The sequence below is a fragment of the Glycine soja genome, chromosome 19 (genome assembly GCF_004193775.1).
Source record: "Glycine soja cultivar W05 chromosome 19, ASM419377v2, whole genome shotgun sequence".
Taxonomy (NCBI): domain Eukaryota; kingdom Viridiplantae; phylum Streptophyta; class Magnoliopsida; order Fabales; family Fabaceae; genus Glycine; species Glycine soja.
Window position 1 is genome coordinate 4,931,453 of NC_041020.1, and position 24,634 is coordinate 4,956,086.

Genomic DNA, 24,634 nt, shown 5'->3' on the forward strand with positions numbered 1-24,634 from the left:
AATGCCAAGCCTTCTCATTTTTCACCTTTAACCTCTCCATCACAGCATTGAATTGAGCAGGTGTGGTTGCCCTTGCACATTTCCACACTACACCCCTCAATTCCAAGTCTTTGTATTGCTTAATGAAATTCCTCCACAAATGCATAGCATAGTACCTATGAGGTGCATTTGGGAATACTTCATGAACAGCAGCAATTAGTCCCTGAAAGATTTCACTTACTGTCAGTTTGGTCCTTCAAAGAACATATAAAAAATCATAATAGTACAATAAACTAAAACACGTACCTTCTGCATGTCACTCATAAAATTCCACCCATGCTGCCTACAATCTCCCAAATCTTGCCTCAGTAGTGTGAGAAACCATCTCCAGTTGTCTTTATTCTCAGCATCCACAATTGCATAAGCAATACAGTAGTTATGGTTGTTTGCATGTTGTCCAACAGCAACTAGTAGTTGTCCCCCATAATAACCCTTTAAAAAACAACCATCTAGACCAATGAATGGTCTACACCCAACCTTGAAACCTAACTTACAAGCTTCTAGACATACATAGAAACGTTGAAACTGAGGTGGAGCATTGGGAATAGGAATACAATCAATCTTAGTTGTTGACCCCGGGTTACTCCTAAGTAACTCATGAGCATAGTCCCAAATCTTTGCGTATTGTTGGTTAACATCACCTTCCACCAACTGTCTTGCTTCTTTTAATGACCTAAATAGCTTGGTGTCGTTAATTTGCACTCCAAATTCCTCCTTTAAGTAATCAAAGACTTGTATATATGTGATTGTTGGCTGCTGCCTAATCTTTGCCTCAAGCTTCTTAGAGATCCACTTTTTCTTTGCTGTTTTGTTTTTGAAAACTCTAGCGCATGAGTGTTCACTATTGAAAGTTTTGACTTAGAAACATTTTCACCTTTGTTCCAAGAACAAAAAATCTCCCACTTACACTCTTGTTCCTTACACTTCGCTCTAACCCTTTCACGATCATTCTTCTTCCAAACAAATTCCCTTCCTAGGTGAATTGTGTAGTCTCTAAGTGCATCCTTAAACAAGTCAAGGTTTTCAAATTCCATCCCCAACTCTAGGTGAACTTGACCAAATGTTGAATTTGGATTAAAAATTGGGAAAACAACCTTCTCATCATCCTCATCATCTGTACTAATTGGGCTCTTCAACTCCTCTGAGTGCCACGAATCTTTGTCTGACTGCTCATTATCTTCATCACTTGGAGGTTGCACACTTGCCTTTGCTTTTTTTTTAGACATAAACGATGCTAGAGTCTCATCATCCAAGTATATATCGTCATCCCCACTTAAATATGAAGGTGAATAAGTAGGATCAGCCTCACCCTCACTATCAGCTTGTATCACTTGTGATTGAGTTTGAACTTCAATATCAACCATTCTACAATAACATAAACACATATATGCAGTAACTATAAGTCAAAATCACAAGCATTAACAATTCCATAATAACTTTTAAATCTAATATTCAGCTTCATATAACCCACTGTCTTAGTAGAAGAAGAAAATTAAACCAAGTAATACAAGCTTAACTGAAACAGAGAACAACACTTTTCTTCAAGGCAATGCATGCAACTATTCATATTTCTAATGAACATATCAAGTGATCTCAGCCTCACAAGTACAACCCCCATGCTCTTTTTCCTTGATTTTTTGTTACATGCCCAATCCTAACAATCTCAAAGTTATCTACAAATCCCCCAGGTCATGATTGTTTTGCAAGAAATGAATCTGCTAGATTCTGAATAATATTTTACAATGGACCAATACATAGAAAATTTGCACAAAACTACTTAGCAGACAATATCGGTTAGAAGAAGAGAATAACAATCATAAGGAAATGAATGAGTACATAACTAACATATTTGCTGTTTGGGATTAACTATACTATCACTGAGGCTTTTAGCAGTTCCTTTTGAAACAATTGAATTTATTTGATAAGAGTATATAAAAGGAAAAAAGATTTAAAATGTCCAAAAATCCAATTCATGGTAGTGTAATCATGAATCAATTTCAATACCAAGAACCAGGTTAAGATTCTGACCTTTGCAAATAATACAGATAAAGAATTTGGGAATTCCCCAGTGGCTATGATGAGAAACATAAAAAATGGAAGAGATAAAAAGCTGTTATAGAACATGATTTCCAAGGATGAAAGCCCATCCTCAGTGTGTATGGAAGTCCACTGGCGTGCAATGATTCTTCTTCCTTCCTTTTCCAAATCAGAGATTCAGAATGACTCACTGTGTATGGACAAGAGACTATCACTTGTTAGAATTTTGAAAAGATTATCATCTTAGAAAAGAGAACTACATAGTAACAATTAATATTTTCAAAAGACTATCAGTTATTTTCAAAATGAAATACACAAAGCAAAACGGAGACCAACAAATAAAATTAAAATATTTCTAACTAAGGATTATCTTAGAGACAAGGAAGTCAACAAGTGTCTTAATGAAGCTAAACTTGAAGAAAAAAAATGACTAAATCAAAATAAACAAAGAACAGTCGAATAAGTTAATTTTTAAAAAAATGAAAATAAAATGTCTATTAACACTCACACTGCGGCATGAACTCGAATCAAAGCCAGGTGGCAGATTTCCACTCAAGATAGGCTCTATTTGCAAAATAAAAATGTAAGAAGACAAAAAAAAAAGAGTTCCTAAAAGTAAAATTATCCACCCTCCTCGTGGTGGAGAGATGGTTGCATCATGGCTTGCTGCCTTAACCTCTGTGGCTACATCTTCAATTCTAGGGTTAGGGTTGCAGAAGAAGAAGAATAAATGGGGATTCAAAGGAGATGGAAGCAAAACTGAAAAACAAGAGAAAGAAAAAATCAAAATAAAGGAAAAATAAAAAAGGGAAAAAAGAAAAAGAAAAACCCTCCAAAGAGGGGAAAGAAGAGAGACAAACGAAAGACAAAGAAGATGATACAGGTTAGTTTTGAAGATGGTTACTGTTTCACAAAGCTTTATCATGAACTTACCTCCCTTTCCCAAACAGACTCGAATCCATGCTTTCCTTCTACGTGGCCACGATCATCCTCATCATCGGAAGCCCGTCCTCATCATTCATTTCTAACAGCTTGATCTAATTGATGATGCGTCAATTATTCTGGTTGGTTTCACTGCAGCTTCAACTTCAGATTCAATTATTCTGGTTTGATGATGCTAATAATGTGAATCATTGTTTTCTTTGTGATGGGATGGAGAGGGAGAGGGAGAGGGAGAGGGACCGTGTTATTACTCAGATACACTGAGAGGGAGAGGGAGAGGGAGGGGGTAGGAGGCTTTTCCTCTTCCTATCTACTCTTTCTAGAACCTTCGGTAGTAGAGTAGAGCGCGCATTAAAATAAAAAATAAAATAAAATTCGTTTTCATTCAAAGGCGATTTTTCAAAATGATCGTCTTTGAATATTTGATATTCACGCCGGTCATAGATCAAGATCGTCCTTGTTTTATCATTTTAATTGTACAAAGACGGTTTTCTTAAAAACCGCCATTAAAATATTTATTATATTTACAAAAATATCATTCTTTTAAAGATAACAATGTTTTCGAAGGATCGTTGTTGAACTTGCGTCGTTGAATTTGATTTTTGTAGTAATGCTATCACTATGTATAATAGGTTTCTAAAAAAATCCACACAAGTGATGAATAATTTCTAGCCCTATTTTTTTATCTGGTTAGTTATTAAACACACATTGTTGCATTCCCTAAAGGCACAAAACCATTGTTTGCAGTTGGTTATCAGTTTCCTATTAATGTTGCCACAAGTTCTCATTGCATGAGCAAATTCTTATCTCTCCTGAGATTCTCAACCTCTTCCTCAGGTCTAAACTTCCAAACAGATGAACTTTGTCCATGTAATTGTTAATTCTATGGATGATTATGAGTTTATGATCCCATGCGTCAGTTTGCTGGTTGAGCATTGGTATTCTACTCTCCCCTTGTGAGGAGAAAAAAAGTGAGAAAATGTAGAAGAAGAGCTTAGCTACTCCCCAAAATGATTATGTCACCACGCAAAGATTAGGTCTGGCGCACCCCACTTTTCCTTATGTGTGGTTTGCAAATTTTAGTCATCTGTCAGGGAAATTGGCACTTAAGCATGGATGAGTCCACCCTTAAGCGTGTACAAGAATGGACTTTAACTACTTCCTGGAATTGAAGCTTCAGCGTGAGAGAAGTTATGCTCAAGCGTAGTTGAGGCTGACTTCCAGTGATGGTAGCTAAAGCGTAGCAAGGACAGTCCTTAAACGAGGAAAACTTCCCACAACTGGATCATGCAGGAATTTGGCAATTAAGCGTGTATGTGCCTACGCTTAAGCGCCACTGCTTCATCAAATATTTCTTCTCTTTCAATAACCACTAGCTCATTTCTTCCCAGGTATCCTCCTCTTTTCACACAAATAGACCAAAAGAAAGAAATTGCTAAATCTAAAACTAACTAGACCTATTCGACTTTCTATACAAAGATTGCAGAAAAAGGAAAATACAAGCCCTAAAAGAAATTGAATTAATGAATGAATAATTGCCCTACAAATATCCTGGAAAGAAGCTAAAAAGGGCAATTATCAACAGTCAGGCTGCAGTTCCATACCAGGAATCCAGTCCACTTTTTGGTCCATATACCCATTTGTCAAATAACTCTTATCTGCATTCATAATTACAAAAGCCAATAACTCCAAGTTTGATATATCAATACGCATATATCATATATACAAATGAGCAATATCTACATTAGCTTGTATTCATTAGTTACAACTAGAAAAAAAAATTAGGATAACATCAACATAACTTTTGCTACAACTTTGTTACCTTGTATTATTACTTCAATGTATATTTGGCTTATGATTGGTCTTAAATAATGGAAACTACGACTCATAGTAGAATTATGCAGATTTCGCTTCTCTAAAGGCTTATGATTTACAACTATGACTCGTGCACCAAATATGGATAGATAAGTTTCTCATCAACGATTAAGATTATTTACTTTTTTCTTCTAAATTTGCTCAATTCAGAGAAGCTGGTTTGAATTACACTCATGTTCATGTTGATACACCCAATAGTAAAGATAGCAGGAGAGAGTTGCAATCAGCAAAGCCCAAAAGGAAAATTAACATCCCCACACGACTGAGGGATTACGTGTTGCAGACCTAGGGCCATGCATGAAGCTTCAATGAACAACTACCTAGCAGAAGCTTCAACGAACTACCACCTAGCAGTTAGGATACCGTTAGGGTAGTTACACACAATGCCAATTGTAACCAACTATAAAGGATGTAATTCACATTGATGGACATAAGCAATAACAAACACTCTTTCTCATCCCTTCTATCTCTCTCTCTCTCTCTCTCTCTCTCTTCGTCTCAAGCTATTCTTCGTGGAGACTCACTGGGTCTCGAAGACCAGCACTAACACTGGTGCTTTCATTGTTGTGTCTATGGCAGAAGGAACTCGTTCGAAAACAAGCACGGAGCGATGGGAGGATGCTTTCGCAAAGCTTTCAACATCGATATCTTCTAGATTTGATGAGCTTCTCCAAAGAATGACCTTGCTAGAAACTTCTCAGACGCCTCAGGGACCCTCGCAAGCGTTCACGGCGACGCCAGCAACTAGCAGGAGTTCGGTGCATCGTTTAAAGCTAGAGGTTCCACGCTTTGACGGGATGGATCCAGCGGGGTGGATATTCAAAATTTGGCAATTCTTTGAATACCACGCGACACCGGAGCATGAAAGTCTCACGATTGCTTCGTTCTACATGGAAGGGAAGGCGTTAGCAAGGTTTCAATGGATGTACCGGAATGGACAGCTGGCATCATGGCCAGCGTTCCTCCACGTCTTACACATGCGATTCTCCTCTTCCACGTACGAAGACCCCACTGGCATGTTGTGCAAGCTAACGCAACAGTCATCGGTAGCGGAGTACCTCGTTGAGTTTGAATCCTTGGCCAACCGTGTCATCGGGCTTCCGGCACCGTTTGTACTCAGCTGTTTTGTTTTAGGACTCAGTCCGACCATTCGTAGGGAGGTTCAGGTAATGCAACCTCAGTCTTTAACGCAAGCGGTCTCTTTTGCAAGGTTGCATGAGGAGAAACTCATGGATGGACGTCGCCTGAACACGCGAATCGCGAAACTTCCTTCCCCGCAACCCTCGTCACCCACCATGTCGCTGGAACCTTCGCTGCTTCAAGCAACTATTAAACCCTCATCTTCTGCGATTCCTTTTAAACGATTGTCGTCGGTAGAATTGGCCCTCCGCCGTGAGAAATGATTGTGCTTTAATTGTGATGAAAAGTTCTCACGGGGACACAAGTGTACCCCTTCGTTATTCTTGTTTGTTACAGATGACGATGAAGGAAGTCAGGAACCAGTATCAGCAGTTTCCGGTGCCGAGGAACCACTAGCTCAAATTAGTCATCTTGCTCTTTCCGGTCATGGGGCTCCTGAAACACTACGTGTCATCGGAGTCATTGGAAATCATAAGGTCCGCATATTAATTGATGGAGGAAGTACACATAACTTCCTCCAACTAGCCTTGCTTACCACTTTAGGGTTGTCTCCTCAGAATACTTCTCCTCTCAAGGTGACTGTGAGAAACGGAGAAGAACTGCAGCGTCACCAGCTTTGCCCAGATGTTCCGGTAAACATCCAAGACCATGAATTCACAGTAGATTTTCACGTCCTCCCAATCTGCGGTGCGGACGTGGTCCTTGGAGTGCAGTGGCTCAAGTCGTTAGGGCCCGTGCTTACTGATTATACGTCCCTCACGATGAAATTCATCTATGCCGGAAAACTGATCGAGCTCACCGGAGAACGCGATAAGAACATGGAGCAAATCTCCCCCTCCCAATTGCGTCGTCTTGTACATACAGGTAACACTAGCTCCTATTTCCATATCCGATTAGAACCCAACAGCACTACAACCTTACCTTCACCTTGCCAAATCCCAGAAATTAATCAACTCCTCACTAAATATGCTCCACTCTTCAAACCTTCCAACACGTTACCCCCATCGAGACCCACTGACCATACAATCAACCTATTACCCAATTCAACACCTGTCAACACGCATCCTTACCGATACCCCTACTCACAAAAACAAGAAATTGAGAATCAGGTAGCAACCATGTTAAGCCAGGGACATATCCAACATAGCTCAAGCCCTTTCTCTTCTCTAGTTTTACTAGTTAAGAAGCGCGATGGTACATGGCGATTTTGCATAGATTACAAAGCTCTTAATGCCATCATAATTCGAGACCGCTTCCCCATCCCGACGGTGGATGAACTGTTAGATGAATTGGGAGGAGCAACTTGGTTTTCTAAACTAGACTTGATGCAGGGTTATCATCAAATCCTGATGAAGGAAACGGATATCGCGAAAACTGCATTCAGAACACATAATGGCCATTACGAGTTTCGTGTGATGCCATTTGGGCTTTGCAACGCCCCTTCATCCTTTCAAGCCACAATGAATCGTTTATTTCAGCCATACTTACGCAAGTATATTGTCATCTTCTTCGATGACATTCTAATATACAGTCAATCAGTGCGTGAGCACGTGCTTCATCTGGAAACAGCTTTTCGGGTGTTAATGGAGGGTAAGTTCACACTAAAGCTATCCAAATGCTCATTCGCGCAACGCCAAATAGAGTACTTGGGTCACATTGTATCTGGGAAGGGTGTTCAACCAGTACCAGACAAGATCCAAGCAGTTCAACAATGGCCGCCACCGCGCACTGCTCGTAGCCTCCGGGGATTCCTGGGACTTACAGGCTTCTATCACAGATTCATCAAGGGATATGCTGCTATGGTAGCTCCTCTCTCGAGCCTTCTAACAAAGGAAGGATTTACGTGGTCACCTGAAGCATCAACAGCCTTCCAGGACCTGAAAAACGCAGTCACAAATGCTCCGGTCTTGGCGTTACCAGACTTCTCAAAACCATTCGTCGTCGAGACAGATGCATCAGGCTCCGGCATGGGGGCAGTATTATCGCAGGGGGGCACCCAATAGCTTTTTTTAGTAAACAATTCTGTCCTAATCTTACACGATCGTCGGCATACATACGCGAGCTTGCCGCAATCACGAACGCCATCAAGAAGTGGTGACAGTACCTCCTAGGTCACCATTTCGAAATCCTCACAGATCACCAAAGCTTGAAGGAATTGATGACCCAAGCAGTTCAAACACCTGAGCAGCATCGCTACTTGTCAAGATTGCTAGGGTACGACTACTCGATACGATATCGTTCAGGACAAACTAATGTAGTTGCAGATGCCCTATCAAGAGTTACAAAACCTCATACTGCCTCCTTCTTCATTCTATCAACACCCCACTTCTTGTTTTTAGAAGATTTATATAAGGAGCTTTAGTCACACGAGCAATTCATCTCCCTTTGAGAGAAGATACGATCATCACCATTAGACTTCCCTGAGCACACGACAACGTCCCACTTCATCCTTCACCGTGGCCGCATATGGTTACCCGAAAACTGTTCCTTCATCAAAGCCTTGATGACGGAGTTTCACCAGACACCCACAGGAGGCCACATGGGCTTCAAGAAGACTCTGAATCGCTTATCGGAGAACTTCACATGGAAAAACATGGTCGCGGACACACGCAAATTTGTTGTTGAATGCACAGATTGTCAACTTGTCAAATATGAAACTGCAAAGCCAAGAGGGTTGCTCTGCCCTCTGCCGGTTCCATCTCAGCCGTGGGAAGACCTATCAATGGATTTCATTGAAGGGCTGCCGACGTACAAGGGACACACCTGCATCTTCGTAGTAGTAGATCGATTCTCAAAAGGGATTCACCTTGGCATGTTGCCAACGCAACACACAGCACAAGGAGTTGCCCAGCTCTTCATGGAGATGGTGGGAAAGATCCATAGATTTCCCAGAAGCATCGTGTCGGATAGGGATCCACTCTTCACCAGTAAATTCTGGCAAACGTTATTTTCCTTGAGTGGCACCAAGCTCAGGATAAGCTCCGCCTACCATCCTTAGATGGATGGCCAGACGTAGGTAGCCAATCAAGTGGTGGAGCAATATCTATGCGCCTTCGTCCATCGCAAACCTTCGACGTGGGGACGCTTCCTGCTGTGGGCGGAGTGGTTGTACAACACCTCCGTTCACTCAACCATTGGGTTAACTCCATTCGAAGTCACCTTTGGACGGAAACCTCCCAATTATCCTCGCTATGTAGAAGGTTCTGCGAAGATAGAAGCTGTAGACGAATGGCTTAGTCAAAGAGAAGAAGTCATCGCGTTACTTAAACAAAAATTGCTGAAGGCTCAGGCACGCATGAAGAACATAGCAGATGAACATCGCCGAGATCACAGCTTCAATATCAAAGACTGGGTCTTAGTTAAACTACGACCATATAAGCAAACAACGATGAAGGGTTCCACTGACTCGAAGCTCGCCAAATGTTTTTTCGAACCATTTCGAATAATAGAAAGGTTGGGTCCAGTTGCGTACAAACTCGCGTTACCGGAAGATTCACGCATACACCCAATCTTTCATTAAAACCAATACCTTTGTCCAGTTGCGTACAAACTACGACCTTTTAAAACCCTTCATAGGACCTCCAGCTTCAACACAAGCTACACCCTTGCCGCCCTCGGCCGTGGATAACCAACCAGTCCTCGTTCCATTAGCCATTTTGGGCCACAAGACAGTCCTGACAGAAGCAGGCCCAAAGGAGCTGGTGTTGGTGCATTGGAAGGACCTACACCCCGATGAAGCTTTGTGGGAAGAATGGACGGTCCTTAAGAGCCTTCATCACCTTGAGGACGAGGTGCTCTTCGAAGGCAGCGGGAATGATACACCCAATAGTGAAGATAGCAGGAGAGAGTTGCAATCAGCAAAGCCCAAAAGGAAAATTAACATCCCCACACGACTGAGGGATTACGTGTTGCAGACCTAGGGCCATGCATGAAGCTTCAATGAACAACTACCTAGCAGAAGCTTCAACGAACTACCACCTAGCAGTTAGGATACCGTTAGGGTAGTTACACACAATGCCAATTGTAACCAACTATAAAGGATGTAATTCACATTGATGGACATAAGCAATAACAAACACTCTTTCTCATCCCTTCTATCTCTCTCTCTCTCTCTCTCTCTCTCTTCGTCTCAAGCTATTCTTCGTGGAGACTCACTGGGTCTCGAAGACCAGCACTAACACATGCCCTTTATTAAAGAAAGAAATTAAACCAATACCTTTGACTGGTATGAGACCTTTATTGACAAGAGATTGGAAATGCAAACCAAACAATAAGGAGCAAACACTTTTGGTTGAAAACAAAACAATAGGGAGTGAAAGTTCTTCAGCATCTTGTATAGTAAAAGGCATGGCACAATTAGAAACCAAACAACTAACCGGAGGTATAACACCAGCAATGGCAGAGTTGGACATGGGTCAACATTGAATGAGGTTTTTTCTCTTGAGACTAACTCATCTCGAATTTTTCATGAGGTGTGAAGAGTGTTAGAGGATGCTCAGATACAGTAACGAACAACATGTACTTTTTAAAAGGAATAAATAGAATATTTGTTTGCATAAAACTTAGATACAATTTACAAGTAATTTTAGTGATATTTTTTAATCGGAATTGAAGTTTTATATTGATGTAATTGATGTTGATATTTAATAGAATTGTAAAACACTACAGAAGAAAACAGGACCAAAAAACAATAACACCAAAAAGCATAAACACAAAGGCTCAGATCGGAGAATCCTTGTTGAATTGGATCTAATCAACTTCCAACAAACTAGATTCAAATATATTCACAAAATTGCTAACAACACACCCTGATATACACTTTCTAATTGTTGGTGGTACTCTAGAGGTGAAAACTCAAAAAAAAAAAGAATATTATTTGGGACTGAATAGTTCTCTGATTTTATTTCAACTTTGGCTTAGTTTGAGTTGATGATGCAATTATAGCATGGTGATGGTGGTTCTTTGAAGGCTTTCTTCCTCTCCATGCTTCAAATGGTGTCATGTTCCATACCAAATTTGTTGGGCATCTATTTAGCCGGTACACGATTGTATTAACAGCCTCAGGCCAAAATTCTTTGGTATTCCTTTCTCAAACAACATGGACTTAGCTATTTCCATCACAGTTTCATTCTTCCGTTCAGATACACCGTTTTGCTAAGGTTATAGCCAATAGTCAGCTGTCTCTCGATACTTTCTTCTTCACAAAATTTATCAAATTCATTGGAGGTATACTCCTTTCCCCTGTCACTTCTCAAGACTTTTATATTAGACATGTCACTTTGTTTCTCAACAAAAGCTTTAAATTTCTTAAATAAAAAATTATGCACTCCCGATTCTCAAATTGAAGAGAATAGCCATGCTCTAAAAGTAGTCCAATGCTTAACAATTTTTCATCTAATTTAGGTACATAAAGAGTATCACGAATAACTTTACCCCCTTGCTTTGTTGCAACTCCAATGCTGCCTTTGCCTTCAACTTCAATATATTCCCCATTGTCCAATTTGACCTTTGAGCCAAATGAAGATTTCATGTTAATGAAAGCATCTTTATCTCTTGTCATATGGTTGTTGCAACCGTTGTCCAGATGCCACACATTTTTATATTCTTCAGTTGCTTTTTGACAAAGAAAGAAAAGATTGCCTACACTATTTTCTGCTTTTGCAAATGAAATGTGTTACTGGTTGCCAAAAAAACAATCCTTTTGCATGTGCCCAAACTTTTTACAATTGTGACATTGTCGCTTGTCTTTGTTCCGACAATCTTTCTCTTCATGAGAACTCCTTTTGCAAATTCCACACCATTTATTTGATCCTCCATAGGTGCCTATTCCTCTTCCATGGGAGTTTCAACCTCTTCCTCAGCCTCTTCCAAATCCAAAGCTATCACCTCTAGAAAAACTACTTTTATTTTGGGTTAAAGATTTATCATAATTGGGTTCAATAGTGAGTTTGGATTGAAATGCACTTTCAATTGACTTTTCAATGCGTCGTAACAACCTTTGCTCATAAGATCTAAGTGACCCCATCAACCCTTGAAAAGACATAGATGATAAGTCTTTGGTTTCTTCTATAATAGCCACCATTGAATCAATTTTTTTCAATCTAGCTAATTAGAATTTTATCAACAATTCTGTGATCATCTATTGTATCCCCATGAAACTTCATTTGATTCACCAATTTAGAGAGTCTATTAAAATACTCATTCAAACTTTCATTTTCTTTTATTTTTTTCATTCTCAAAATATTTCTTTAAAGATTGAAGTTTAATTGTTCTCACCTTTAAATCTCCTCTTGCTGCAAAATTTCCCATGCTTGCTTTACTGGTTTTGCTCTTATAATTCTTGGAAATTTGGCTATTGAGACTCCTATTTGAATCATACCTAGAACTCCAACATCTGTGATTTTTTTCTTCTTCAATTCTTCACGTTGTGTGACTGTAGCTTCTGTTGTGGCTGCTAGTTCTTCATACCCTTCTTTGACAAGCTCCAAGACATCCAGAGAAGTGAACAAAGTCTCCATTTTTACTGCCCAAATATCATAATTTTCTCCTTCAAATAAAGGAACTTGGACATTGTTGTAGATTGAACCGATGCTTGTAGAAACATTGCTTGAGGAAGTCATGGCTCTTCACTTTCAATCTCCTCCTTCTCGTCTCTTCTCCTTTATTTTATTTTACTTTTTGCTGTAAGGATCTGCAACTCTAATACCACTCTATTGGAGGTATTCTAGAGGTGAAAACTCAAAGAAAATAGAATAAGAGGAAGATTATTTGAGCCTGAATAATTCTGACTTTATTTCAACTTTGGTTTAACTTGAGTTGATGATGCAATTAGTGAGTTCACATATTTATAGTGAGCAATGAAACTTTATAGAGAACATGTATTCACTAGTACATGAACTCTCATTACCTAGGTACATATTTTTTAGATACATATAATTCTCTAGGTACATGAACATCATTTCCAAGACTAACATTAATACTGCTGCACATTATTCAACACTAATATTAGTAGATATTTCGTATTTATGTGAGACCAAGTGAATAAGATGGTCAATCCCAATTTATTAGGTTACATATAAATTTTAATCAATACGTGACAATAAAAATGTGTCAAGGAATATGTATTAGCACTTTATATTGTTTCATACTCTTCAATACAGATAAAAAGAACTTGTGCTTAAGCATTCTTTTAATTTCATAAATCTTAGCTACAAATGAAAAATTATTGTAGTTAAACCCTAACTACAATAATGATACAAGCAAAACGTAATACATTGCAACACAGTCAGAATCAGCTTAGCGGTGACCTCCACCTGATTTTGCTATCTAGAGATGTCAGAAGCTGGATCATTGTATCAGAAGACTGTTTGATCTTTATTATTTATTAAACTTTTTCTTAGCTGCCATTCATTAATACATTGTAATAGGTAGCTTTTTGTGTTAAATATAACAATCACTGCTAACCGATGCATCATTTTTGCTTCACAAAAAACCAAATTCAAGAGAAGAAAACCAATGAATTATCACAGTACAACATTTCCGAAAAAAGAATAGCAAATTCATCTAATTTTGTTTGAGGAATATCTCATTAATCACTTTATCCAAGTTCATGTATGAAGAACCACTAGGTTTGGTGTCCTCCTCAACCTTTTTCTTCAACTCCATTACTTTTATCCTCATCTTGTTTACTTTCTATCCCACTATCAATTCATTTACCATTTTCTCCACCTCCTCTCTCTTCACATTCGTATCAATTTCAATCCCAATTCCCCAATTCATTGCAAATATATCTACAGTTTGTTGGATGATCACCAAAAAATGGCAAACACAACATTGGCACACCGGCACAAATGCTTTCAATTGTTGAGTTCCATCCACAATGAGTCAAGAATCCACCAATTGTTGAGTTCCATCTCTCTCAGGTTCCATTGAGAAACTCAGATGGCGAAATCACTGCACCGCCAATGACAAGGCCCGGCCTAATGATCCACAAAAGGGCCTTTTGCTGTTGGCCAAACCCCGAGCAAACTCTAAAAGTTGCTCAGGAGACAAAACCGTGATGCTACCAAAATTCACATAAACAACAGAGTGAACAGACTTTGGTTCCTCAGATTCAAGCCATCCATGGCCCTCCGTGTTTTCCTTCCAAAGATTGGAACCTAAAGATTCCAAGTGGTTCTGTGGAATTTGATTTAAAAATGATGATGGGAGAGGCCCAATGGGGTAAAGAGAAGGGAAACATAGATGAGAGAGCATTCAATGCATCACTCTCAAGTTCATGAGAAGTATTTATAACAATAGCAGAGCCTCTGTGCACATTATCTGTCACTTCAATGAAAAATTCTACCATAAAGTCATTTGGATCTGTTGTCCTTATAATGTCAATCAGGTCCTTCAGTCTAAAGTTTTCATACCAGTCAACTTTTGTTTCCAATACACATTTGTCAAGTAACTCTCATCTGTAGTCATAATTAAGAATGTCAATAGCCAAGTTCCAAAATGAATACATACATATAATACACAAAAGAGCAATTTCTGTATTAGCATGTCATCTAGTTACAATCAGTAAAACATATATATAAATTAACATAAAAGAAACTTTTGCATGAACATTGTTACCTTCAATTATTATTGGCTTAATTGCTTATTTGGTCAAACTAATTATTTTGTTCAATTTCGTCCCACTATCAATAAATGATTTGATTTGTTTTCTTAATTTTCACAACAGTTCCATTTGGTATCTTAATTTTAAAAAAAAGGCGTAATTGTGTCCTTTTGTCCTATCATAAACTCTACAGTGTCATGTCAATTTGGACGAAAATGATCAAATTGTATCATTTTTCAAAAAATTAAAGACTCAACCTTTAAAAAAATTAAGCTTTTCGAAAAACAAAAAAAGTTGGACCAAATAAGTAATCATAAGTCTTTTTTTATTTCAATGTATATTAAGCTTTTGATTGGTCTTAGCTAATGGATTCAATGATTCACGCTAGAGTTACTTGAATTTGAATCCTCTAAACTAAACAAAGGTAAAGTAGTGATTGCATTTTCAATGTGAAAATCAATAATTCAGATTCCAACATATGCATGATTTGTCAGCATTCACATGTATCACCGATAGTAGATTTGTTCATCAACAATTAAGATTACTTAATTACTTTGCCCTCTAAAATGAGTTCCTCAGTTTAGAGTAGCGAATCTGAATATTACTCATGTTCATGCATGTAGAAAGAACTTAAATTGATACCTTTTAGTGGTATAAGACCTTTATCAATAAGAGCACGGAGGTGCAAACAAGACAATAAGGAACCAGCACTGGCTGATGGAAACAAAACAATAGGGAGTGCAAGTTCTTCAGCAGCGTGTATAGTAAAAGCCATGCCAACATCAGAAACCAAGCACGTAACTGGAGGAATAAGGCCAGCAGTGTCAGAATCATGAAGTCTAGCAAGAAGTTCATGAAAGGGTATGAGCATGTTCTCTCTCACTGATTTACAAAGGGACACTATGTCTTGAGTAACATCAGCATCTTCATCTGTGAGGGGAAGACCATCTGGAATAGTCTCAAAATGAAAATCTTGAAGGCCTTCAAGTGCTTTAGGACCCCTTGAGTTGAGCAAGCATTTGTGGTTGTATTCAGTGTTTACAAAGGTTATGTGAAAGCCTCTAAGATGAAGCAACTTTGCTATTCTGAACAATGGATTGATATGGCCTTTGTTGAAATTGCTACAAATTTCTAGAATATTCTTAAATATAATATGTATGAAAATGGTAGAATATCCTAGAACTATAGTGTGTATGAATATGGTAGAACAATCTAAAACTATAAGTGTATGTATAAGATAGAAGAATCTAGAACTATCATGATACTAATCTATCATGAAAACTCTAGAAAGACCTAAAGTAATGTAGAAACACTCACCACCATTGAGAGATTGGTGACATGAGCCTATAAATAGGCAATTGGTATGTTGTAATTTATTATCCAAGAAATCAATGACATAGTCTTCTTTCTTAAACTATCAACTATCAACTATCATCTAATCAATTACCAACAGTGGTATCAGAGCTACGTTCGGTCATACATTGGGCGTAGTTATATTACCTACCTACCATTCCAAAATCCTCGCAACTACTTCAAAAATTTCCTTTGTACTATTAACCTACTCCAATAATAGTTTTTCTAAGTTATGGATAACACTACTCAATCGTCAACTATTTCTGTCCCTATCTTCAATGGTGAAAATTATGATGTCTGGTGTGTTAAAATGAAAACATATTTTTCATCGATTTATGGGACATACTAGAAGAAGGCTTCACCATTCTCGCGGATACTTCAGCTCTTTATGCATCTCAAGAAAAAGAGTTGAAGAAAAATAAACAGAAAAATTCAAAGGCGTTGTTCACCTTACAACAAGCGGTGACTGATCCAATTTTCCCAAGAATTATGGGAGCTACGACTGCCAAAGAAGCGTGGAACACATTGTAGGAGGAGTTTCAAGGAAGTGTTAAGGTACCTGTCGTTAAACTTCAATCTCTAAGAAGAGATTTTGAACTATTGAAGATGAAGGAGTCTAAGACAGTTAAAGATTACTATTCTAAAGTTAAAGAAATAGTTAATCAAATGAGAGCTTTTGGGGAAGATATTCTTGACAAGAAAATTGTTGAGAAAATTCTAATTACTATGCCCTAAAAGTTTGACCCAATTGTGACAATGATTGAGGAAACTAAAGATCTGTCCACTCTATCGGAGACAGAACTTGTGGGCTCTCTTGAAGCATATGAGAAAAGACTGTATAGGCATAAAGAAGATACACTTGAAAATGCCTTCCAGTCAAAGTTTAAATTTCAGCCCCAAAACAAAGAAAATGGAGGAAAGAAAAATTATTGAGAAACTTCCAGAAGAAAAGAAGGTTCTAGGAATTTCTTTAAGAACAAAATAGATAAAAAATCCCCCATGCAATATATGCAAAAGGCAAGGCCACGCAGAGAAAAATTGTTGGTTCCATAATATGCCACAATGCAACCATTGCAAGAAGTTCGGGCACGTAGAGAAAAATTGTCGCAACAAAAATAGGCATCAAGCTAATATCGCAAAGGAGCATGATCAAGAACAATGTATGTTCTATGCCACTCAAGTCTCAATAAAAGAAAAGGGAGGAAGCTGGTACTTGGATAGTGGATGTAGCAATCACATGGCCAAGGATGAGACTATTTTCAAAAGCATTGATGAGTCTGCCAAAGTCAAAGTTCGACTGGGAAATGGAAGTGTGGTTGAATAAAAAGGCAAAGGCACTGTCATTGTGGAGACAGATAAAGGTATGCGACTCATCCATGATGTCTTACTAGTTCCCAGCCTAAAAGAAAATCTTCTAAGCATTGGCCAAATGATGGAGAGAGGCTACACACTTCACTTTGAAGGAGGTATATGCAAAATCTTAGACAACAAAAATAAAAGGTCTGAGATAGCCCAAGTAAAGATGAATAAGAGCAATAGAAGCTTCCCTCTAAATTTAAAATATGCAACAAACATTGCCATGAAGGTACAAGTTGATGATTCATGGCTATGGCATCAAAGATTTGGCCACTTCAACACACATGCATTGAAGTTGTTACATGAGAAGAACATGATAAGAGATCTTCCAAGCATAAAAGAGAACAATGAAGTGTATGAAGGATGTCTCCTTGGTAAGCAACACCGATTTCCTTTCTCAACAAGCGGAGCATGGAGAGCGAAAGATCTATTGGAGCCGATACATACGGACGTCTGTGGACCAATGAGGATGCCATCACATGAGAACAACAGGTTCTTCATACTCTTCATTGATGACTTCTCTAGAATGACATGGGTATATTTTCTAAAAGAAAAATCAGAAGTCTTTGGAGTATTCAAAAAGTTCAAGGCCCTTGCTGAAAATCAAAGTGGAAAATGGATAAAAGTACTAAGAAGTGATCGCGGCAAAGAGTACACCTCTCGCGAGTTTGAAAGATTTTGTGAGGATGAAGGCATTGAGCGACAACTTACAGTCGCGTATTCTCCTCAACAAAATGGAGTGTCTGAGAGAAAGAATTGCACAATTATGGAAATGACTAGATCGATGCTCAAGGAGAAGGGACTACTTAACACATTCTGGGCTGAAGCAGTCTACACTGTTGTTTACATACTCAACAGATGTCCAACTAAGTCTGTAAAAGACAAGACTCCAATTGAAGCTTGGAACGGGAAAAAGCCATCAGCAAAGCACCTAAGGGTCTTTGGATCTATATGCTACATTCATATTCCAGACGTGAAGAGGCACAAGCTTGAAGATAAGACTATACGAGGTATCTTCCTTGGATATAGCAATATCTCTAAGGGCTACTATGTCTACAACTTGCAAACTAAGAAACTCATCATCAGTCGAGATGTTGAAGTTGATGAGTATGCTTCTTGGAATTGGGATGAAGAAAATTAAAGTGGAGAAGAACGTTCTTATACCCGCTCAACTACCTCAAGAAGAAGCTGAGGAAGAAGACCCAGGTGAACCATCTTCACCTCCACCACAACAGCAAGATCAAGAACTATCATCACCAGAGTCTACTCCAAGACAAGTAAGATCTTTGGTGGACATATATGAAACCTGTAACTTGGCCATACTTGAACCTGGAAGCTTTGAAGAAGTGTCAAAGCAGGAAATATGGGTCAAGGCAATCGAAGAAGAGATACAGATGATCGAGAAAAACAACACATGGGAGTTAGTAAATTGTCCCCATGGAAAAGATATCATTGGGGTTAAGTGGGTCTATAAGACAAAGCTCAACCCTGATGGCACCATACAGAAGCACAAGGCGAGGCTAGTAACTAAGGGTTACTCACAGCAACCCGGAATTGACTACAATGAGACATTTGCACCAATAGCTCGTCTTGATACCATAAGAGCTCTAATAGCTATTGCGTCACAAAAAGGATGGAATATCCATCAACTAGATGTCAAATCCGCCTTCCTTAACGGCGTACTTGAAGAAGAGATCTATGTGGAGCAGCCACAAGGATTCGTGTCTGAAGGCAAAGAAAGCAAAGTGTTAAGACTAAGAAAAGCACTCTACGGTTTGAAGCAAGCACCTCGAGCATGGTATAGCAGAATCAATCAGTATTTCATGGATCGAGGATTCAGGAGGAGCAAGAGTGAGCCTACACTTTACATCAAGTCTCAAGGTCAGTACACTATCTTACTCTCTCTATATGTAGATGATCTTATCTACACGGGAAACAATACTAAGATGATGATGGAGTTTAAAGAAGACATGATGAAGACCTTTGAGATGACCGACCTTGGTTTGATGAGTTACATCCTCGGCATAGAGGTAAGTCAGAGAAATAAAGGGATATTCATCTCGCAAAAGAAATACACAGAAGACTTACTTAAGAAATTCAAGATGTATGGTTGCAAACCTGTTGCTACTCCACTCATAACAAATGAGAAACTACAGAAGAATGATGGAGCACCAGAAGCTGATGCATCCAAATACCGAAGTCTAATTGGAAGTCTCCTATATTTGACAGCTACACGGCCTAACATAATGTATGCTACAAGTCTTCTATCAATATTCATGCAAAGCCCAAGTCAAATACACTTTGGAGCAAGAAAAAGAATTTTGAAGTATCTACAAGGAACAAAAGAGTTTGGTATATGGTATACTACCGAAACCAACTCAGAATTACTTGGCTACACCGATAGTGATTAGGCAGGTTCAGCAGATGACATGAAGAGTACCTCTGGCTATGCTTTCTCACAAGGATCGGAAATGTTCTCTTGGGCGTCGAAGAAGCAAGTTACAGTAGCATAATCAACAGCAGAAGTAGAGTACGTGGCAGCTGCTGAAGCAATGAGTCAAGCTATATGGCTTCGTACGATACTTGAAGACATGGGAGAAAAACAAGATGAGCCTACTACAATCAACTACGACAACAAATCAGCAATTGCAATGGCAAAGAATCCAACTCAGCACAACAGAACAAAACACATAGCAATCAAGTATCACTTTATCTGAGAAGCTGAAGCAACTAAAGAGATCAAACTCGACTACTGCAGAACAGAAGATCAAATTACAGACATATTCACGAAGGCGTTGCCGAGACCAAGATTTGAAGAATTACGAGCTATGCTCGGAGTCACAGAAATTTGCATCAATGAGGAGTGTTGAAATTACTACAAATTTCTAGAATATTCTTAAATATAATATGTATGAAAATGATAGAATATCCTAGAACTATAGTGTGTATGAATATGGTAAAACAATCTAGAACTATAAGTGTATGTATAAGATAGAAGAATATAGAACTATCATGATATTAATCTATCATGAAAACTCTAGAAAGACCTAAAGTAATGTAGAAACATTCACCACCATTGAGAGGTTGGTGACTTGAGCCTATAAATAGGCAATTGGTATGTTGTAATTGATTATCCAATAAATCAATAACATAGCCTTCTTTCTAAAACAATTCTCTAAAACTATCAACTATCATCTAATCAACTACCAACAACCTTGAGCTGGATATGGGATTAAAACTGCATGTGGCTTTCTCTCTCTGCAGTGTAACTCATCACTAATTTTTCTTGTGGTGTGAAGAGTGTCGGAGGAGGTTGAGATAAGCTAAAGAATATGCATCCACTTCTTACTATATATGGGCAAATAAATTAGTCATAAACATATGTATTTTTCATTTTCTTTAACTTATTTTTACTCTTTTTTTGTATTTTTTCTTTTCTTTATTATATATATTGTTTTCTTTTTAGATAACTTTTTTTTTTTTGTTTTAGTCTCTCTTCTGTTTGTCACTTGATAATATATATTTTTTGGGGACAAATATTTGTATCTAGCTTGTTCTAAAAATAGTAGAAATTTTGTTTTCTTTATGTTAGAAGCACAGTTTTATTAATCAAAGTAATCATATTCATTCAAACAAGAATGTCAATATATGTGGTCAGGTTACAATATTCGAGCTAAAAAAAACTCAATCCGCAGACCAACCCGTAACATGTTATTTTTAGAACTGTATCCGACCTATGTAGCTCCTTGGATTAGACAGGTGCGGGTTGTGAAGTCTTTTGCTACTATGCAAAGGGGTCTCTTTCACTGCAACAAACTTGTCTTTTGTTTATCGCGATGGTGCAAAGTTTCACATGTTTACAGCTTCTTCGTTGGTTGTCAAAAATATTGATATTGCGATATAGAGATACATGAGAAAAATGGTCAAGAAATGAAGAAAGTAGACTATAGCTATTATACAGCTATTTCCAACTTTTTCATTTATCTATGCTTCACAATCACATGTGAGAGTAGCACTAGTGCATCTAGGCCGGTGCTACTTTTCAGCCTTCCTTAAAAATGTTTGGGAAGAAAGATAAAATTTACAAATTTATCATAGATAAAAAAAATGTTAAGTTATTATTTTATTAAGAAAATAATGCAAAAAAAATTCTTTAAAAAAACATAAAATTGATTAATTTATTAGAAGTTAAGCTAAAACAAATTCTAGCCTTATAATTGTTAAATTCTATGAATTTTTATACCTATGTAAGAATGTTTCTTACACTTGATGAATAATAAGGAGAGGACTCGCACTCGTGTGCTTATAACCCTACAAAAACATCAGTCCATTTTCGGCACCTCTAATGGGATGTTTGGGATTAATTTTTTATGATGACAACTAGAGTTGAGGATCCAATTGACAAAAAAGTACAATGAATTAATTAAAAGATAAAAAATTTAGGTACCAAATTAAAAATTTATAAAAATATATATGAATACACATAGATCAATTTAACTTTATTTAAATTACTGATATAAATATAACATTGTAAACTCTCAACTTTTATACTCAAATTCATAATATTTATCTTAACTATATTGTAATAAGATAATGTTACTCAAATATTTTAATATTTTTCTTATAAAAAATTTCAAATATAAACTCATGGTTATCATGACGATAAAAGCAACAGTTCATACAATTAATGTTATATAATCACTGACTTAGGATCTTGGATCACCATTCACCACCACTGTTAGTCAGCATCAAGCATACCCGTGGTCTCAACCTGGTTTGCAATAGAGATATCATAAGCTGCATCATTGCATGAACATAAACACAATGATAACTTATATGTTTAAAATATAACAACCACTTCCAACGGAAACTTATTTTTGCTTAACTAAGCAACAAATTCAAGAGCAGAAAATCAATGAACTATCACAGTACTTCTTGGCGGGGAAAAAATAGCACTTTAATCTAATTTTTTTTAAGCAGCACTTCCCAAATCACTTTCTCCAAGTTAATGTGTGAAAGACCACCTAGTTTGGTGCCCTCCTCTGCCTTCTTCTTCAATTCCATGACCTTTTGCCTCATCTTCTTTCCTATCTCTCCCTCCATCAATTCATTGACCTGTTTCTCCACCTCCTCTCTCTTCGCATTGGTGTTAATTTCAATCCCAATGCCCCATTCTTTGCAAATGTGTCTACAGTTTATTGGCTGATCAGCAAAAAATGGCCAACACAGCATTGGCACGCCAGCACAAATGCCTTCAATTGTTGAGTTCCATCCACAATGAGTCAAGAATCCACCAATTGAAGGGTGGTTCAGCACTTCCTCTTGTGGACACCAGCTTGCTATTAGGCCTCTATCTAAAGTTTCATTGACAAACTCAGATGATAAAATCATTGAGCCACCCACGACAAGGTCAGGCCTAATGATCCACAAAAAGGGTCTCTTGCTGTTGGCCAAACCCCAAGCAAACTCCAAAAGTTGCTCTGGAGACATAACTGTGATGCTACCAAAGTTCACATAAACAACAGACTTTGGTTCCTTGGATTTAAGCCATTCAAGATACTCAGTATCTTCCTTCCAAAGATTGGAACCTAGAGAAGCCAAGTGGTTCTGTGGACTTTGGTTTAAAAATGAAGGGAGAGGGCCAATGGGGTAAAGAGAAGGGAACATAGAGGTGAGACCATTCAATACATCACTCTCAAGTTCAGCAAAAGTATTTAAAATAATAGCAGAGCTTCTTTGCATATTATCTCCTACTTCAATGAGAAATTTTAACATGAAGTCATTTGGATCTATGGTCCATATAATCTCAGGCAAGTCCTTCAGTTTAAAGTTTTTCATTCCTGGTATCCAGTCCACTTTTGTGTCCAAATACCCATTTGTCAAATAACTCTTATCTGCAGTCATAATTACAAAATACAATTGCTACAATTAAGTTCCATATATCATACACATACGTAATATACAAACCAGCAATTTCTGCATTAGCATGTATCCATTAGTAACAACAACTAGATATAACATTAAGATCGAAAACATCAAAATAACATTAACAAGGACTTTGATACCTTCAATTATTATTTCGATGTATATTAAGCATTTGATTGCTCTTACCTAATAGATACTGTGATTCACGATGAAATTTCTTGGATTTGATTTCTATAAATTAAGTAAAGCTTAGTCTGTGATGGGAAAATCAATGGTCAATATTCCAACACACGCATAATTTGTTATGCATTAACATATAATATCGATTCATCGTTATGGATTATATATGATTACTTATTTCACATATACTTAATTATAGAGAGGGAGAGATTAAATTGATACCTTTGAGTGGTAGGAGACCCTTATCAAAAAGAGAACGGTAGTGCAAAACAAACATTAAGGAACAAGCACTGATCGGTGAAAATAGAGCAATAGGAAGTGAAAGTTCTTCAGCAGCTTGTATAGTAAAAAACATCCAACAATCAGAAACCAAGCAAGTAACTGGAGGTACAAGGCCAGCAGTGGAAGAATCATGAAGACGAGCAAGAAGATCGCGAAAGGGTACGAGCATCTTCTCTCTCACTGATTTAGCAAGAGACACTGCGTCTTCAGTGACATCACCATCACCATATGTGGGGGGAAGACTATCTGGTATGGTCTCAAAATGAAAGTCTTGAAGGCCATCAAGGGCTTTAGGACCCCTTGAGTTGAGCAAGCGTTTAATGTTGTATTCAGTGTGGACAAAGGTTATGTGAAAGCCTCTCAGATGAAGCAGCTTTGCTAATCTCAACAATGGGTTGATATGGCCTTGAAGTGGTAATGGTGTCAACAGTGCATGTGGCTTTCTCTCTGTAGAGTTACTCATCTCAGATGAAGGTTATGAGAAAGCCTCTCATATGAAGCAGCTTTGCTAATCTAAACAATGGGTTGATATGGCCTTGAAGTGGATATGGTGTCAAAGTGGCTTTTTCTTGTGGTGTACAATAACGGATGAGTATGCATGTACTTTATAATATTTTGTTTTTAAAAATTAAAACTTTTTAAAATAATAATTTTAATATTATTAAAATTATTATTTTTTAAAATAATTATTAAAATTGAAAAAAAAATAAAATTTTTAATATTATTATTTTAATTATATTAATATTTTAAAATAATTATTTTTTTATCAAAAAATCAAAACTTTTAATATTATGAAAATTATTAAAATTGTCTAATAATATATTTACTTTATTAAAAAAATTAAAATTTTTAAAAATAATTATTTTTTCAAATTTTTTATCAAAATAATTTTTATAATTT

The 24,634-nt window shown here is 37.5% G+C and overlaps 1 protein-coding gene and 1 pseudogene across 1 annotated transcript; both read right to left on the minus strand.

Moving 5' to 3' along the window:
* Positions 1-13,596: 13,596 nt before the first annotated feature.
* Positions 13,597-22,153, minus strand: LOC114398504 (annotated as a pseudogene).
* Positions 22,005-24,281, minus strand: LOC114400578 (7-deoxyloganetin glucosyltransferase-like). The gene is made up of 2 exons (XM_028363093.1): positions 23,675-24,281; positions 22,005-23,241 (listed from the first exon to the last, which is right to left on the minus strand). Exons 1-2 carry the CDS (start codon positions 24,195-24,197, stop codon positions 22,310-22,312), a joined length of 1,455 nt encoding a protein of 484 aa, XP_028218894.1. The 5' UTR covers positions 24,198-24,281; the 3' UTR covers positions 22,005-22,309.
* Between the last annotated feature and the right edge of the window lie 353 nt (positions 24,282-24,634).